General features: G+C 35.4%; 1 protein-coding gene across 2 annotated transcripts in view; it reads right to left on the reverse strand.

Annotated features, from left to right (window-relative positions):
- LOC123529511 (transient receptor potential cation channel subfamily V member 5-like) overlaps positions 1–19157 on the reverse strand; it is a 97493-nt gene that overhangs the window by 35340 nt on the left and 42996 nt on the right. For both annotated transcript variants that reach the window (XM_045309877.2, XM_045309879.2), the window contains exons 6-9: positions 18325–18468; positions 12139–12220; positions 9358–9473; positions 3774–3887 (exon numbers count right to left, since the gene is read on the reverse strand). In XM_045309877.2, the coding sequence (XP_045165812.2) occupies positions 3774–3887; positions 9358–9473; positions 12139–12220; positions 18325–18468 (456 nt within the window). The remainder of the gene's footprint in view (positions 1–3773; positions 3888–9357; positions 9474–12138; positions 12221–18324; positions 18469–19157) is intronic.

Raw genomic sequence — 19157 nt, forward strand, 5'->3', positions numbered from 1 at the left:
GTGAAAGTGCATCAAAACTTTAACCTAAAATTCTAAGTAAAAAGGGAAATAATTCATGAAAAATTGGTCCCAGAGTTATGCACCTTGTGTCATATGATAAGGGTAATGATGTTGAACAATTGTTTAAGTTTGAATTAGATCCATTCAGTAATAACAGAGGTAGAGTGAAAGTGCACCAAAACTTTAACCTGAAATTCTAAGTAAAAAGGGGGAATAATTCATGAAAAAAGGTGCCAGAGTTACGCACCTTGTGTCATATGATGTGGGTGATGATGTTGAACAACTATTTTAAGTTTGAATCAAATCCATTCAGTAATAACAGAGATAGAGTGAAAGTGCATCAAAACTTTAACCTGAAAATCTAAGTGAAAAGGGGGGATAATTCATGAAATATTGGTGTCAGAGTTATGGCCCTTATGTCAGATGATGTGGATGATGATGAGGAATAAGTATTTCAAGTCTGAATCAAATCCATCAAGTAATTACAGAGATAAGTTGAAAAAAGAGAAAGTGCACCAAAACTTTAACCAAGGTGGGGACGCGGAAGGACGCCGATGCCGACGCTGGGGCGAGTAGGATAGCTCTCCTTATACTTCGTATAGTCGAGCTAAAAATGATATGTGATATATATGTATATATAAAAATACTTGAATGCATGTTGCAAGCATGAAATAATTGTGACATATGGATGAGGCATAGTCCTTGAGTTACGCATTTGTGCGTTTTGCTAAAATGGTTTCAGATATTGTATACTAACTTAAATTTGAGATTTTACGATTTCTAGGAATAGGAGATATTAGTTTATTTAAATCAATTTATGCATCGTTATTAACATAACCTGCTCTTTCTGCACCCATATGACATGAAACTAGGGTAACATTTGATACGGCTCAGTTACAATTCAAGTGACTTTAATACTTCAAGCCAAAAACAGTAATTATATTTAAACACACAAATCATTTTAAGCTCAAATCTTGATAAACTGAGTAATATGCGTATAATGATAAGAGTTTGTGTGTATTAGGAAAAGACAACTTTTTCAAAAGTTTCTGGTAGCATTATTTAATGCTGTATTACAGGCAAACAGACAGGTTGATTCCTCAAATCCCATTCCACCTAGTTAAGGTCAAGAGACCACTTTGATTAGGTTGGGTCCAGTGCTTAAGTACTCAAGTATTATGAGTACAAATACAAAATGTTTTTCAGCACACAGTACTCATGAACCTGAGGGCCATTGCAGCCAAAAATGGATCTCCTGACCATGACTGTTTGACCTTGAATATATGTATGACATGATATTGAATCATGAACTGTAACATTTACAGTTACATTGAATTATGGCCCCTAAAATGGGTTAAGTGCATGCTTTGGACAAATTGACAAATCTGGGTGAGGATCTTACAATGATGCTACAGGCATTGTTTCAGCAAGATCCACCAAGTAATTCAGAAAAGCTCTTGTAACCCCTTAAAGGGGCCATGGGTTTATGAGAAGTTGTTTAAAGAGATTTCATTTTTTAGTTACAACTGCCCCTGACTGGGACCACTAACCCTCATTTTGTACACATTTGGGAGAAGACCTCAAAATGTCATTTATAGACCAAGTTTGATGAAGATCCATCAAGCAATTCATAAGAAAAAATTGTTTGAAGGTATCTCTTTCTTTAACTATTGCCTAAAAGTACCAAGTGCCTCCATTTGAACAAAATTTCACAAGATGAAACTGTTAAAAGGAATTTCTATTTTAAGCTCTAGCTACCCCTAAAAGGAGCCAAGCTCCCCATACTTGCATAGATTTTAGAGGCTGTTTGAGCAAAAAACAGAAATACCTTTAACCCTGATCATGCTAAACACGACTGATTCTGCCTTTACTGCCGGTGTAGATCATGATCAGCCTGCACATCCATGCAGTCTGATCATAATCTGCACTGTTCACCATTCAGTCAGTTGTATTTGGTAAGCTACCCTTTTAACAGTTAATGGTACTATCTAAATAGAAAGATGGACAAGTTCATTATAGAAATTTAGCAGGGTAAGGGTTAACAACTGCTTAATACAGACTACATTTAGTGTAATTCTGACCAGGAGTTACAAAAAAGAATATGCTCCTGTAAATTGTTGACGCTGGATGCCTGACTGTCCACCTATACAAAACAAGAGGGCCATGATGGCCCTATATCGCTCACCTGTTATTGCACTTGAGGACAAGAAGGTCCTCAGAAAAATATCTAAGCCCAAAGGACAGGAACAACAAAGGGAAGAAATTTAACCAAAAAGAAAAAAAAAATCTTACAAGGTATAGATATGTTAAAATACACCTAAAAATTGGAGGTACCATCCATGTTGTACCACAGAAAACTGGTCTCGTGTTTTCCCTACGGCCAATAATAAAAAAGTTACTAAAAATAAGCTATTTATAGTAACGTAAAAGGGAAGTAATTAAAGAAAATATTGTAAGTGGAGAAAAGAAGGATCTGCCAAATAAATCTGTTGACATAAATGAAATTTCAGGTCAGTATCTTCAGTAGTTATGGAGATATAATTTTAATTTGAAATAAAGGGAGGTAATCTGACATAAAATCAGTCCATAGTTATCTACCCTGATTGTCTCAGTCCAACTAATAACAATAATGAAATTTCAAGTAAGTCCTGTAAGTACTTACTGATAAAAATCCATTTTGATTCCAATCAGGGGAGGTAATCAGATATAAAATAACTCTGGAACCTACGACTGGATCTGATTTGTCATGGAATGAAAGATTTATTGTTGTTGAAGATATTTTGGAAGTTTGTATCAAATAAAACCATAAATGAAGTCTCTATATGGCTTATTATTCAATTTTGGACCTTTAAGGAGCCATAACTCTGGAACCCATGATGGAATCTGGCCAGTTCAAGAAAGGAAGCAAGATCTTGTGGTGATACAAGTTGTGTGCCAGTTTGGTTAAAATCAAATCATAAATGAAGCTGCTATTGTGCAGACAAGGTCAAAATAGCTAATTTTGGCCCTTTCAGGGGCCATAACTCTGGAACCCATTATGGGATCTGGCCGGATCAAGAAAGGAACCGAGATCTTATGGTGACACAAGTTTTGTGCAAGTTTGATTAAATTCAAATCATAAATGAAGCTGCTATTGTGCAGACAAGGTCAAAATAGCTAATTTTGGCCCTTTCAGGGGCCATCACTCTGGTACCCATAATGGAATCTCGCCAGTTCAAGAAAGGAACCGAGATCTTATGGTGATACAAGTTGTGTGCCAGTTTGGTTAAAATAAAATCATAAATGAAGCTGCTATTGTGCAGACAAGGTCAAAATAGCTAATTTTGGCCCTTTCAGGGGCCATAACTCTGGAACACATTAAGGAATCTGGCCAGTTCAAGAAAGGAACCAAGATCTTATGGTGATACAAGTTGTGTGCCAGTTTGGTAAAAATCAAATCATAAATAAAGCTGCTATTGTGCAGACAAGGTCAAAATAGCTAATTTTGGCCCTTTCAGGGGCCATAACTCTGGAACCCATAATTGGATCTGGCCAGTTCAAGAAAGGAACCGTGATCTTATGGTGATACAAGTTGTGTGCAAGTTTGGTTAAAATAAAATCATACATGAAACCACTATCGTGCAGACAAGAAATTGTTGACGCACGGAGGGACGGACGCACGGACGACGGGTGATCACAAAAGCTCACCTTGTCACTATGTGACAGGTGAGCTAATAAAAAAATGTCCCTTATCATTTTTTTTTACATTAGTACGAATATGTAATCTTTCTTACCCCATCTGAAGCCGAGTTATAGGTCAACAGATCAGATGCAGGTCGTAAGTATATAGCTACACTAATCATTGACAGATGTATAAACGTTAGTATCAATCTCTGGATGAAACGTTTCTGAAATAAATAACAGAAATTTTAATATATATTACGAAAATTACTGTAATTAATATTACGCAACTTGCCCATCTGACTTGCATCTACTATAATTAACCTTTAGTCTGCTGGTGGGCAAATGATTCTGCCTTTGCGACCAATGCAGACCAAGATCAGCTGGTTGATCGTTGTTTGCACTGTTCGCTATTCAGTTAATTTTCAGTGAACACCCCTTCAGATAATAAATTATATTGCCCAAATTGAATGACAGACCAGTCCATTTTAGAGTTTTAGCAGGGTGAAGGTTAACTAAACATTTTGTTACAGCTACATCTATTTTAAGACGAAAACAAATTAAAATCCTATTAAATTTTGACATACACTACTGATGTGAAGAAATTTTCAATTCAAGGCCAGTCAGTCAATCAAAAAAATCTGCAAAACTCAATGTATCTACCTTACAATTAATACATGCACATCAAGCTACCTGAAATAAGTTTGGATTACGCTTAGGTTTCACAATAATTGTAATAAAACTTCCCAGCTTTGATGGTGGAGGAAGACCCCAGGTACCCCTCCATGCATTATTTCATTTTGGTTAGGTTTCACAATAATTATAATAAAACTTCCCAGCCTTGATGGTGGAGGAAGACCCCAGGTACCCCTCCATGCATTATTTCATTTTGGTTAGGTTTCACAATAATTATGTGACAGGGTGATGTTTATGATGTAAAATTTTATATTATATATAATGTTTAAAATAAATATTCAAGATACATTTAACATTTAGACAATGAGATTTATGTAAAGGTAATTAGTTATAAAGCATTAGCTTCAGGCTGATAGTAATTGATAAGTCTTTGAATGTGGGTTCCATACAGGTGTTACAAATTGATGCATATAATCTATGTCTACAATACTGGACCAACTATTGAGGATAGTTATGCCTGATTAAGGTTCAAAGAAAGTAACACCTACTTATCAAGTTCTTTGAGTCTGGGAGTTCTAGTAGCAGAAACCATATTGGGATGAGAATAAGTAATTATGATTGATATGGGAAGCTACATGTCTATTGGCTAATATTTGTAAACGGGTGTGTTAATACATAAAAATCTTAGGGGCTGAGGAATGAATGAAAGAAGGGAGTTGAAGTTGGTTAGAGGAAAGAGGTAGTGATAGAAGGAAGTAGTGTTAGAAGTTTGACGGAAGAATATTAGTAAATAAATGCAAAGTTACAAATGATGGACATGGATATTGGAATTAAATATTGAAAATAAATATAGTAGAACACAGAAAGCGAGTTGTATGTGTTAATTCCCCAAAATGAGTAAGAACAGTCATAATATAAAAGACACGAATATGAGCCGGTTATACATGGTGGAGTTAATCCTAAGTAGAGATCCTTGGTGATAGTGAAGAAATATGTGGATTTTGAATTGGAAATATGGTTTGATCTAATTATAAAATGGCAAAGGACAGTAGTGAAATATATGATGTAAATTAAGTATAAGAAATTTTCTCCTAGTACAAGTTAAAATAGAAAATGCCGAGAGCAAAGATGGCAGTCAATGCCCCACAATATCAAGATGGGGAAATGTGAACTTTTTCTTGGAAAAATTTGAAAAGGTAGCACAAATAAATCAGTGGACTGAAGAAGAAAAATGTGTGCAATTCTGTTTGATAATGCCTAAAAGTGCAGAACAGTGGTACTTGAATTTAACAGAAGGTGTAAAAAGGAACTTTGATGACTTAAGGAGTCTTGTAAAAATCGTTTTGACAATGTCAGTAACCGTGCCAACTTGTACGCTAAATTCATGAACTTGAGTCAAGAAAACAACTCTGTTCAGCAGTATATCGAGAATGTGACCTCCTGTGGAAGACTTCTAAATAAAACTGAAGATGAAATAATGGACAGAATTATATATGGGATGAAGGCAGATATTAAGAAGCATGTTATCATAAAGGAGCCCTTGTTTACAAGGCTAAGTACAGAAACAGTGACGGAGGGAACTGTAAAAGTGTCTGGGTTTACAGTGGTGACCTGCCAGAGGATGTGAGGAAAAACTTCCATACAAAGTACACATTCTCTGGTAAGGCCCGTAAATTCCGGCGGCCTTAGTTGTGAAGCTGGTGAAGGGAATTTTATACAGCAAATTATGCTTACCTAATTGTATTAGATAGTTTGTCGAATGATATTAAATGATATCGAGCAAATCTTAGCCACAGCATTAACTTTACATATGGTGTTGAATGGTCTAAATTTGGTTTGATGGAATTTTGATGTTTGTGAATGCAAATTCCAAATTAAAATCTTGCAAGTACTTTGGTTTAACTTTCTGGGGGGTTGGGTTGCACAAGCATTTATTATTCTTACTTGAACCTGATTTGTTTATTTATGACTGTATAGTCAAGTTACATGCATAGTGATACCCATGTGATAATAAAAATTCTGTAGTTCAAAATGTATGTAATAATAAACATACAGAGCAAAAAGTCTGTCCGGAAAGACTTAAAAATATAAAATGATGGAAGTTAACATAAAATTGTGTCCTAGTAACACCAACAGTTTACATGTTCTTGAAGAATATTAGCTCCAAAGGAAGGGAATTAGAGGGAAACGTCTAGTTAAAGACTTTTAGTATCCAGGTTCTCTTTCAAAATTAGTAAGCTATAGATATATCCTTGGGGAAAGTATAGATTTGTCATGGCGCAATTAATATATGCTCTTGCTGTGAAGTATTTATGAGTAAAATCCAAGATATGTACTCTGAGAAGTTTAATATGTAAGTTCACAAGGCATTCTTATGGTAGAAATCAGAAACACTGGTTGTACTGAGATTTAAATGAAACAAAAAGAAAATGAAACAGTGTAAAAGTACATTTGATGTGTTAAAATTTATGAGTAATGTGATTAGAGACAGTGACTTTAAATAGATACTCATGAAGAGGCCAAGTGGAATTTTTTGTACAGTGTGATGTGATCGTGAAATACGGACAAACAAACACTGAATACAGTGAATTCAGACAATCATTTATACAATGAATTCAGACAATCATTTTAAGTGTACACTGAAATATTTTGCTGTAAATATTTGATCACTTTTATATTCTTTGTAACTTGATACTGAGGATGATAAAAAAATGTAATTAAGAATAACATTTTATCTTCATGATGATGATTATGATGAATAGTAGTATAAGGTAGACTGCTGACAAGTTAGTCTTTGTATAAAGTTTATGCCAATAAAAAAAAAAAAAAGGCATATTGTAGTTTCTTTCTTAAAATGTTTTCGAAAAGAAAGGAATTTGTTAAGCTAGCATTTATAAGTAAAATAAGAGTGCATTTTACAATTTCTTTCTTAAAATATTTTCGAATGGAAAGGAGTTTTGTGACTTAATTGCACATATAATTATTAGTCATAAATAGATATTAGATAATAAAATGATAGTGATCAATTTCTCGAAACAATATCATTGTAATATCATCATGGTTGTTTTATATGTTGATTTGATGCATGCCACAATTTATGAAATGTTGTTTTACCATGTCCATCATACTTAAATGTCAAATGTAAGGAAATATTTGATGTCTTTAAGTTTTGTAATGATGTTTATGATGTAAAATTTTATATTGAGGTAATTCTTTTTATATGAAGTTTGCAAGTCTTTACAATATTTCAATATTTACTGTGTTCAAAATGAATTAATTTGCGGAGCAAATTTTTAGAGAGTATGAGGATGTGTGACAGGGTGATGTTTATGATGTAAAATTTTATATTATATATAATGTTTAAAATAAATATTCAAGATACATTTAACATTTAGACAATGAGATTTATGTAAAGGTAATTAGTTATAAAGCATTAGCTTCAGGCTGATAGTAATTGATAAGTCTTTGAATGTGGGTTCCATACAGGTGTTACAAATTGATGCATATAATCTATGTCTACAATACTGGACCAACTATTGAGGATAGTTATGCCTGATTAAGGTTCAAAGAAAGTAACACCTACTTATCAAGTTCTTTGAGTCTGGGAGTTCTAGTAGCAGAAACCATATTGGGATGAGAATAAGTAATTATGATTGATATGGGAAGCTACATGTCTATTGGCTAATATTTGTAAACGGGTGTGTTAATACATAAAAATCTTAGGGGCTGAGGAATGAATGAAAGAAGGGAGTTGAAGTTAGTTAGAGGAAAGAGGTAGTGATAGAAGGAAGTAGTGTTAGAAGTTTGACGGAAGAATATTAGTAAATAAATGCAAAGTTACAAATGATGGACATGGATATTGGAATTAAATATTGAAAATAAATATAGTAGAACACAGAAAGCGAGTTGTATGTGTTAATTCCCCAAAATGAGTAAGAACAGTCATAATAATAAAGGCGCGAATATGAGCCGGTTATAATTATAATAAAACTTTCCAGCCTTGATGGTGGATGAAGACCCCAGGTACCCCTCCATGCATTATTTCATTTTGGTTAGGTTTCACAATAACTATAATAAAACTTTCCAGCCTTGATGGTGGATGAAGACCCCAGGTACCCCTCCATGCATTATTTCATTTTGGTTAGGTTTCACAATAATTATAATAAAACTTTCCAGCCTTGATGGTGGAGGAAGACCCCAGGTACCCCTCCATGCATTATTTCATTTTGGTTAGGTTGCACAATAATTATAATAAAACTTCCCAGCCTTGATGGTGGATGAAGACCCCAGGTACCCCTCCATGCATTATTTCATTTTGGTTAGGTTTCACAATAATTATAATAAAACTTTCCAGCCTTGATGGTGGATGAAGACCCCAGGTACCCCTCCATGCATTATTTCATTTTGGTTAGGTTTCACAATAATTATAATAAAACTTTCCAGCCTTGATGGTGGAGGAAGACCCCAGGTACCCCTCCATGCATTATTTCATTTTGGTTAGGTTTCACAATAATTATAAAAAACTTTCCAGCCTTGATGGTGGAGGAAGACCCCAGGTACCCCTCCATACATTATTTCATCACGGCGGGCACCAGGGTAGAACCACTAACCTTCTGTAAGCCAGCTGGATGGCTCTCTCACATGAAGAATTCAACACCGTGTGAGGCTTGAACCCACATTGATGAGGGGTAAGTGATTTGTAGTAAGTGGATTATACTTTTTTAACCTATGGGCAAATTCATAACTCTGCAGGGGTTAAAACCCGTAAAATCATGGATGAGCATAACAATCACTACTCTGATTACACTCACTGTCTCTACAGAAAATGTAAGAACTTCTAATGATCACAGAGATTGTTAAATTTTTCAGTAACATATAACTTGTGAATACCCACAGCTTGAAACTATTATCTTTTTAGCTTGAAACTTAGTACTAGTGGGCTTCATGGTCAAGCGGTTCTTGTTCCCAGCGGGTCTGTAACATGTTGCTTTATCATAAGTCACATGATCTCTTATCATCTCTATAAATAGCGACAAAAGTAGTGTATTCAGAAATATTTACTCGAGCGAATGTTTTCCATTTGTCATCCAGCAGTTGCCGCATGACTCCGCCCTCCAACATTTCTAAGTGGTCGTCCTCCTCTCCGTTGATGGCAATCATTAAGGCTGAGCTGTAATCTATAAAAAAAATAATACATAAATAAATGCAAGTCTCCACTTTTTATGGTATAAGAGCTGTATCTCTGGAGATGTTTTTACAAAAATACCAAACGTATTAGAACAAGAGCTGTCACTACTGGTGACAAATGCCCCACCAGCGCCTTGACCTTTGACCTGGTGACCTTGACCTTTGATCTGGTGACCCCAAAGTCAGTAGGGACCGTGTAAGTACAGTAAGTACTATCAGCATGTGAAGTTTGAAGGTCCTGGGTGCAGTGGTTCGCGAGTAAAGTGCCTTCATGCAAAAAGTTAACGTTGTGACGAACGAACGAACTAACAAACAGTTGAAAACTAATATGCCTCCCTTCGGTGGCATAATAACAAGAGCTGTCGGATGACAGCGCGCTCGACTATTCGAAGAACTGATTGAAGAATGGGATCAAAATATTTCTACAGATATTCAGACAAAAGAAAAAAATACATTAGACAAACAATGTTCCCATATTTGTGGATTTCGGTAAGTCTTGCACTAAATGGCAATGTGTGAACCAATTTCAAAGTCCAAAAAGGGCCATTATTCAGCCAAAATAGTTGTCAGAGTTATGTACACTTGCCTACAGATGGAAATCATGATGATAAACAAGTGTTCAAAGTTTAAAAGCCATATGTCAAATAGTTGTGACAAAACCTGGACTTGTATGAAATCAGAACCAATTTCCAAGTCCAAAAAGGGCAATAATTAAGCCAAAATATATGACAGAGTTATGTACTCTTTCCTACAGATAGAGACTATTATACTGAACAAGTGATAAAAGTTTCAAAGCCATATGTCAAACACTTTACACAAAATATAAACTGGTACGAAAAACTTAACCAAGATTTCTAAGTCAAAAGGAGCCATAATTCAGCCAAAATCCTTGATGAAGTTATGTACTCTTGCCTATAACTGGACATGGTGATGGTAAACAGGTGTTGAAAGTCTCAAAGCTTTATCTTCAAAGACTTTGTCAAAATATGAACTGGTACGAAAAACTTAACCCAGATTTCTAAGTCAAAAAGGGCCATAATTCAGCCAAAATCCTTGATGGAGTAATGTGCTCTTGCCTATAACTGGACATGGCGATGGTAAAAAAATGTTGAAAGTTTCAAAGCTTTATCTCAAAAGACTTTGTCAGAATATGAACTGGTACGAAAATTTCTAAGTCGAAAGGGGCCATGAATTCAGCCAAAATCCTTGATGGAGTTATGTACTCTTGCCTATAACTGGACATGGTGATGGTAAACAAGTGTTGAAAGTTTCAAAGCTTTATCTCTAAAGACTTTGTCAAAATATGAACTGGTACGAAAAACTTAACCATGATTTTTAAGTCAAAAGGGGCCATAATTCAGCCAAAATCCCTGATGGAGTTATGTACTCTTGCCTATAACTAGCCATGGTGATGGTAAACAAGTGTTGAAAGTTTCAAAGCTTTATCTCAAAAGACTTTGTCAAAATGTGGACTGGTACGAAAAACTTAACCAAGGTGTGACGCCGACGCCGTGGTGAGTAGGATAGCTCTACTTATTCTTCGAATAGTCGAGCTAAAAATAGGTGCCTTTGATGGGAAGTATGTTTGGCAGAGTAGTAAACATTATCGTGGATACCCATGTATAATGCGCACCCCCCCCCCCCCCCCCCCCCCCAAAATCCTGGGGAAAAACACTTCTGGTCAATTTTGAAGTGGATGGAAAATGAAAGTAGAGTTTACATCAACATTGGTAATGAATTTTATCTCCATGGCAAACAGCAGCATCAGTCTCCCAGTACTATTGATTTTTGTGTTTTTGAAAATAATCTAATAAAATACTGTTATGTTTGTTGTTTTTTTCTTTACGTTAAATATTTTGAATAAATAGAAAGCAATTGTTTTAATATTTCGGACTGGAATCTTTCAAAATGACATGAGCTTCTCAATTCAAGCCGGTAACAAAGGTGTGATCGTCTTTTTGTTATGATCAAATGGCCAGTAATTACATAATTATGGGCAATTAGCGTGTCACCTTGTGTCAACGTTGTTGTTCACAGTTTGATCTAGGCTAAAGATAATACTTGATCTTTAATTAGTATCATAATATTTGTGATTTTTTTTATATTTTTTTCATCAAAATACTGTTAAATCTGTATGAAATTAATTTTGTTTGAAAGAAAAATAAACCACTTGATCTTTTACAGAACGGATTTTAACCCATCTTTGAAAAGTCACAAAAATACACTAAAACATCTAGAATTTACAAACTAGCGATAAAAGGTTATGAGGGAAGAAAATGACAACACAAACAGAATAATGGCGTTTTAATGCTTTATAGTAAAGGAGCATTTAATATGTGTTAAATTTAACGATTTCATAGTAAAAAATCAAAATCTACACTTCCTTATTTCTATAAATTGTATATATTCATTTTCTAAAAAGATCTTTCATGTGTATTTTTGTGACTTTTTAAAAAACGTGGTTTGGCAGTAAAATGAATAAAATTATATTTTTGTGTAATTTAATACTATTGATATTTTGATAAGTTACTGTTAACAGACTGATCTATCTGTCCCCTTAATTTAAGAAATGTACTTTCAGAAATGTTTAAACTAATTGCAAAATAGCAAATGGCAGAATAGCTCTTTGATTTAGTATAGTTCTGACTGACTTACTTGGCTCCCCGTTGGGACTGATGGAATCTATTTCTGTAAGAGGATAGGCAGAACACGTCACGTTACTATACCGCCAAAACTCCTGAAAAGACCAAAAAATACAACACCCTGAAGTACAAAATTAGACAAGCTCATATCTGTCTACTCCCTCTTCCTAGATGTAGGGGGTGATTCATGCATTTCAAACACCAACAAGACATCTGTGTTTATTTCTTTTCAGTGCTTTCATAACACAACAAGAACTTCAAGCAGCACTTGGATCATTAATTCATAGCAAATCAATAGTCTTAATTGACCAATGATTTTTCTATTAATCTGAATGATAGAAGCTGCAAATAATAAAAGATTGTTTACCATTTTCTCCAATAGATCAATAGTTCAAATGGTTGTGATGCACACTACATTAAAGCAAACATTCTTATCTGACATGACGCCAGGACAAAATAAGCAGACCTTTTGCATCCAGAGCCGGGAACCAAGGAGACCGATATAGAAATACAGCAATTAGACCAATTATAGAAACTTTGAGGAGGGTCGTTTATTTGTATTTTGAATGCATTGATAGCTCTAATGGCTTATTGTCACGTATTGGTTTATATCAAGATATGATAATAACTTTTGATCAAAACAATTGATTTTTTCACACTTTCAAAGTTGTAACGAGCCAGAGGTGCTGTGGTTAGCAGGTTGGACTACAATGCCAGTGATCCAGGTTCGATTCTAGGTCAAGGCTGTTACCTTGACCAGCGTTCAGTGATAGTTTCAGTACTGTTTCAAGCAGTATCAGCCTAGACTGGATGCTGGGGAGGTAAATACGACACTTGTCATTAACTTGACTGGAAATAATTGTTTCATTCATTCTAGGTGGGGACTTCTGTAAACATGGAAAAAAAGAAACCTTTAACCTTTAAAGAATGGTCAGAAAACATACATCAGAAAAATCCAAAAGGTAAATGCAACCTTGTTTTTTATACAGACAAAGGCAATATTGGGACCTTCCATATTTAATGTGGTGATGAAAAATTGAAATCCAAAAGTTCTCATAACAAACCATGCCCAGCCTATATAAAATAGACAAACACTGTGTTGTAATATATTCCTCCCTCAGTTAACCCTACCCTTTTCCTAGAACTTTCATTTCCCATATGTTGGATGATTTATTTCCATATTGTTTCACAATAACTACATAGTTTCTATTTTAAAATCTAGGCCAAAGTATTTTCCTATATACGCGGGTAACAACTTATTAATTTACTGTTAAACAAAAGGTCAAAGCAATAAAATTATTTAAGTGCGCTCAAATAATGACATCAATGGTATCAATATACTTTAGCGTGAATTGATTTCAACAATCTTATGCAATTACGGTCAGTTAACAATAGCTCTGTTTTCACTGAATGAACATACATCCCTATCAAATGAAACTATTTCTGGCAAATCAAACACTGAACAGAAAACTGTCCTAATTATCTCTTATTTGACTTAACTATTAACTTGAGGCATATTTTGATAAAGTCATGGAAATGACTGACCTCTGCCTGGAAAATTGAGATCTAAATCATGGAAAAACAATAGCATACAAACGGTTACATTCATAATGGATGTTTTTACGTTTAAAGTAACCAATTCAACATAATTATCAAAATCCATTTCTGGTTTTGCTTTTTCTTGGAGTTTCTTTTTTTCATTTGAAAATTTGGGATCAATTTCAGCTAAAAGTCTTTCTAACCAAAATTTTAAAGTCCATCTGAAAATTAACAAGGCAGTCTGAAAGACAGCTAAATTCCCCGCCACTGCTATGGATAGTGAAAGGGTAAACCTTTGATTTTAGCTGTGACCTTGACCTTGAATTGACATGGCTGACTCATGAATTCTGCACAACGTCTTGATGAGGTGATTATTTGACCCAAGTTTCATGAAAATCCTTCAAGGGGTTTAGGAGATACAGAGCTGAAACCTTTGACCTTCAGTTGAGACCTTGACCTTGAGTTGACATGGCTGACTCATGAGTTCTTGATGAGGTGATCATTTGACCCAAGTTTGATGAAAATCCTTCAAGGGGTTTAGGAGATACAGAGTGGACACAAAATGGAAGGCTCAAACCTTCGACCCTTAGTTGTGACCTTGACCTTCAGCTGGCATGGTTGACTCATAATTTTTGCACATCGTTTTGATGAGATAATCATTTTACCCAAGTTTTATAAAATTCCTTCAAGCGGTTTAGGAGATATAGAGCAGACACGAAATGGAAGGCTCAAACCTTTGACCTTCAGTTGTTACCTTGACCTTCAGCCGACATGGCTGACTCATAAGTTCTGCAAAACGCCTTGATGAGGTGATCATTTGACCCAAGTTTGATGAAAATCCTTCAAGGAGTTTAGGATATATAGAGCGGACACAAAATGGAAGGCTCAAACCTTTGACCCTAAGTTGTGACCTTGACCTTGAGCCGGCATGACTGACTCATGGGTTCTGCACATCGTCTTGATGAGGTGATCATTTGACCCAAATTTCATGAAAATCCTTCAAGGAGTTGAGAAGATATAGAGCAGACACAAAATGGAAGGCTCAAAACCTTTGACCCTAAGTTGTGACCTTGACCTTGAGCCGGCATGGTTGACTCATGAGTTCTGCACATCGTCTTGATGAGGTGATCATTTGACCCAAGTTTTATAAAATTCCTTCAAGGGGTTTATGAGATATAGAGCGGACACAAAATGGCAGGCTCAAACCTTTGACCTTGAGTTGTGACCTTGACCTTGAACTGACAAGGCTGACTCATGGGTTCTGCACATCGTCTTGATGAGGTGATCATTTGACCCAAGTTTCATGAAAGTCCTTCAAGGGGTTTAGGAGATATGGACCGGACACGATTTTGTTACAGACGGAAGGACGGATGGACGGAAGGACGGAAAGACGGAAGGACGGACGGATGCAGACCATTCCTATAATCTCTCCGCCACGGCGGGGGATTAACAAATGACCGAGTATTGCAATGGCAATACAGAAGTCCCCTACGGTATAGACTTTGTTAGTGTTTGTCCCTTATGGTTGTTAGCAACAGTGTTAGGACTAAAAATGTTTCAAGGCATTTAGGAGCTAAGAAACAAAAACTATTTTTACTTAAATTTCAATACTAGTGACTTTGACCTACAAGCATAGATCATGTACACGGCACATTGTCTCATCATGTGGTACATTTGTGTGCAGTAAGAAAAAAATCCATCAATGCACATAAAAGTTATTGAGGGGAAACAATTCTACTTCACATTCAATAGTGACCTCGACCTTTGGCCGACAACCTTGGGTCATGTGTGAAACACATAGTCTAATCATGGGGAACATTTCTGTGAAGTAATAAAAAAATCCTTAAATGTAATTAAATGTTATGGGGGTGAAACAAATTTTTACTCAACCTTAAACAGTGACCTTGACCTTTAACCGACAAGCATAGATCATGTGTTCACATAATATTGTCTTATCATAGGGAACGTTTGTGAGTACCACTAAGATAATCCATCAATGCATATAAAAGTTATGGAGTGGAAACAATTTTCACTTGACCTTCAATGGTGACCTTGACCTTTAACCTAAAAGCAGAAGTCATGTACATGCATAATTTACATATGGCCCTCTATTCACATACCAAGTTTTATTACCCTAGCTTGAATACTTTTTGAGTAATTGCAGGATCCAGGTTTGCAGATGGACAGATGGAGGGCATTCCAATAGTCCCTTCCAGTGTTCCATCGGTAGGAGATTAATAAACCACCCTGATTTGGGATTAATGGTGTACCAACAAAGTACAGGTTATATGTTTCCAAACATGACTAAAATGATTTGTTTCACATCTCATTTATGTCAAAATGAAAATAATATTACAAGGTATGGAATCAGAACTTATATGCCTGCTGGAATCATAGAGACACAGCAAAACCAAGTGTTTAGACCCTATTAGTCACCTCTTACGATTGTGCAAAGGTATCACAGTGCTTTCAACTCTTTTCCTACACAACCATGTGTGACTTAAAGGTCAAATAAACCAGGAATAAGTACATCACCCACTGGGGTTCTGTTTACTTATCTGACTGTTTATGATAAAATGTTGAGTGGAAGAGATGGCTGATATATGGTTCAATCTGATATCAAACAAAAGCACCAAATTGCTACTGCAAATGCATTAGAATTACAATGAATCAAACACATCTCACCAATAACCTGTTAAATCATCATATAAAATTCTTTTCATCCCATCATCAACAAAAAACCAGTGGTGCAAGAAAGCAATAAACGCTACCCATTTTTTCCTATACCATTGCGATGTAATATTGCAATGTTCAATTAAAGTAGAAACTGTTCAATTAAACCTCAGACTCTTAAACTCTCTCTGTTCCTTGTAACCAACGCATACGGATAAAAACAATTTGCGTCACCAGGTACATCGGTTTGTGTTCTGCGTAGTGGTTAATTACACCATTATTTGCTAGCCACAATACAGATAGTTATCTAGTGCCTAGAAACATGTCTAAAAATCAATCAGTGCCTATTGATCACTTATCGGCCACCAAGTTTGCTCAAGTAATCACAGATTTTAATTACAGACATATTAAACTGTGTTCTTACAAGGGGATATTTGTGTTTACATGAAAACTTTAAGATCCAGAATACTCCTGCTTGCATTCTTTGATTAAATGAGTTGAGCTTTTTTCTTCAATTATTTATTCACCCCTTTAATTGAAACTGTTCAGGTTTAAAGGCGTCTATTTTCCAGTTAAATAAGATTAAGTATCATCTTGTTTAAAATTACTCTGGCATCTGAAAAAGGCATGTAGTGAACAACAGTTTTCTGATGATTAAAAAAACAATGTTCAGCACTATAGGTCACCTTATAGATTAACTAGAGCTGCTTTTGAGAAAAGCGAATGTCTCCCACAACTGCCTAATCATCTAAATAGCAAGTCAGTCTTTATATACTGTTTACTCACTACAAATAATTATACCTTTGAAAAGTAAAAAGGCTGATTTGGGGTAATTCAAGGGCCATAATTCTGAAGTGCCTCGGGTGATTTGGCTAGTTAATGAACTTGGCCGAGGAGTTATGGTCAAAAACATTTGGTTCAAGTTTGGTGAACATCGGATGAGAAATGTTCAACTTAGAGCGCGGACAAGAGTAACTTAGAGCGCGGACAAGAGTAAAAAGGCTGATTTTCAGTAATTCAAGGGCCATAATTCCAAACTGCCTGGGCCAATTTGGCTAGTTATCGAACTTGGCTAAGGATTTATGGTCAAACACATTTTGTTCAAGTTTGGTGATGATCGAATGAGAAATGTACCACTTAGAGCGCAGACAAGAGCAAAAAGGCCAATTTTCTGTAATTCAAGGGCCACTTGGACCGATTTGGCTAGTTATCGAACTTGGTCAAGGTCTTATGATCAAACACATTTTGTTCAAGTTTGGTGAAGATTGGATGAGAAATGTTCGACTTGGAGTGTGGACAAGATTTGTGACACAGACTGGAGTAAATCAATATGTGTGGTGGGAGACATAATTATAACTAAAGATACAAGAAGCTTATCAAGATCTTCATTTCTTCACTGTTGAATTGGTGTTCGAGTTCACACCTTTTTCAACATCATTTGACAGTGTCTTAATGTAGCAGTGAGCACAATGCAAAACATGGCTATGCTGCCTCACTGGAATATATCACACCATAGACATGTGACATGATACCCCATCAAAACACATTATAGTGACACCAGGCTGACCATGCCTAGAACTACCCTCTTAGTGCTGAGTGACATGCTAGGAAGGGACTACGTTGTAGAACCATTTTTCAATATGACACAGGGAGGGAATAAACCCATAACTTCCTGCACTCAGAGCAGGTGCTCAACCACAAGGCTAATAAGGCAATTTCTTCACTATCAAAACTAAACAATTACAAAAACGAGTTTGGAAACCAGTCTCAATAAGCAACATAGCCATTGGTTGGTAAGAATCAACCAATGAGGTGTCTGACTCCTCCCTTGTGACTCTCAGCATTGATAGTTGATCACTGACAAAAAAAATAAAGACACATCTTGGTGTAGGACAAATATGTAATTTTAAAATAAATTATGCCACTCTGTAGGAACTTAAAGACCTTACATAACACTATGACTGTACAACTGCAAAAAATTACTTACAATACTGTTTAATTCTAAAATTTCTTTAAAGAGTCTATGACGACCTAGTTTACTGGCAAGGGCTAGCGGAGTTAAGTTTTCATTATTAACAATATCACGTTGAGCTGGCTTCTTGTGATGTTTGACCATGTACTTGTACATCTCCTGCAAAATATAGAAAAAACACTCTTGAAAAAAGAATAAAGGTACATAAGTATATGAAACTCTTTAAGAAAAGAGTCAAAAATACAAAAGTGTAAGATACTCTTCAAAATAGAGTCAAAAAACAACAGTGTAAGATACTCTTCAAAATAGAGTCAAAATACAACAGTGTTAGAATAATAGTCTTCAAAATGGGGTCAAACATACAACAACAGTTACAACCTTTAAAATACAATGAGAAAATACACATCTTAGCTTTTATAGAAACTTTGAAAAATAGAATCCAAAGGTTAGAAAGTATCGTTTTAAAATTTCACAGCACATACACAGCAAAGATGAAGCTACAGAAATGTGCATACTCAAGCAATATATAGTCAAAATGTTTTGAACACAACTTTCAAAACACTGCAAATGTGAACTTCGAAACAAATAGGTATCTTCCAGTGTACAGAGAAATGGTGTAAGCACTCTACACTTTGATTTAGAAAAAAAGAAGAAAAAGTCTCAAATAAAACTTTGAAACTGCTGTTTGATTATCATAATATTATTTTGTAACATATGAAAAAAAAAAAATTCTGTACAATCTGGAAAACCACTGTCACATAATCTTGGGATCACAACAGCAAGAACAAAGATATCAAACAACGACAATAACTAACAGTGCCAAAATAATCCTTTATGTGAAAATAAGA

Source organism: Mercenaria mercenaria, chromosome 13 (assembly GCF_021730395.1).
Source record: "Mercenaria mercenaria strain notata chromosome 13, MADL_Memer_1, whole genome shotgun sequence".
NCBI classification, from domain to species: Eukaryota; Metazoa; Mollusca; class Bivalvia; order Venerida; family Veneridae; genus Mercenaria; species Mercenaria mercenaria.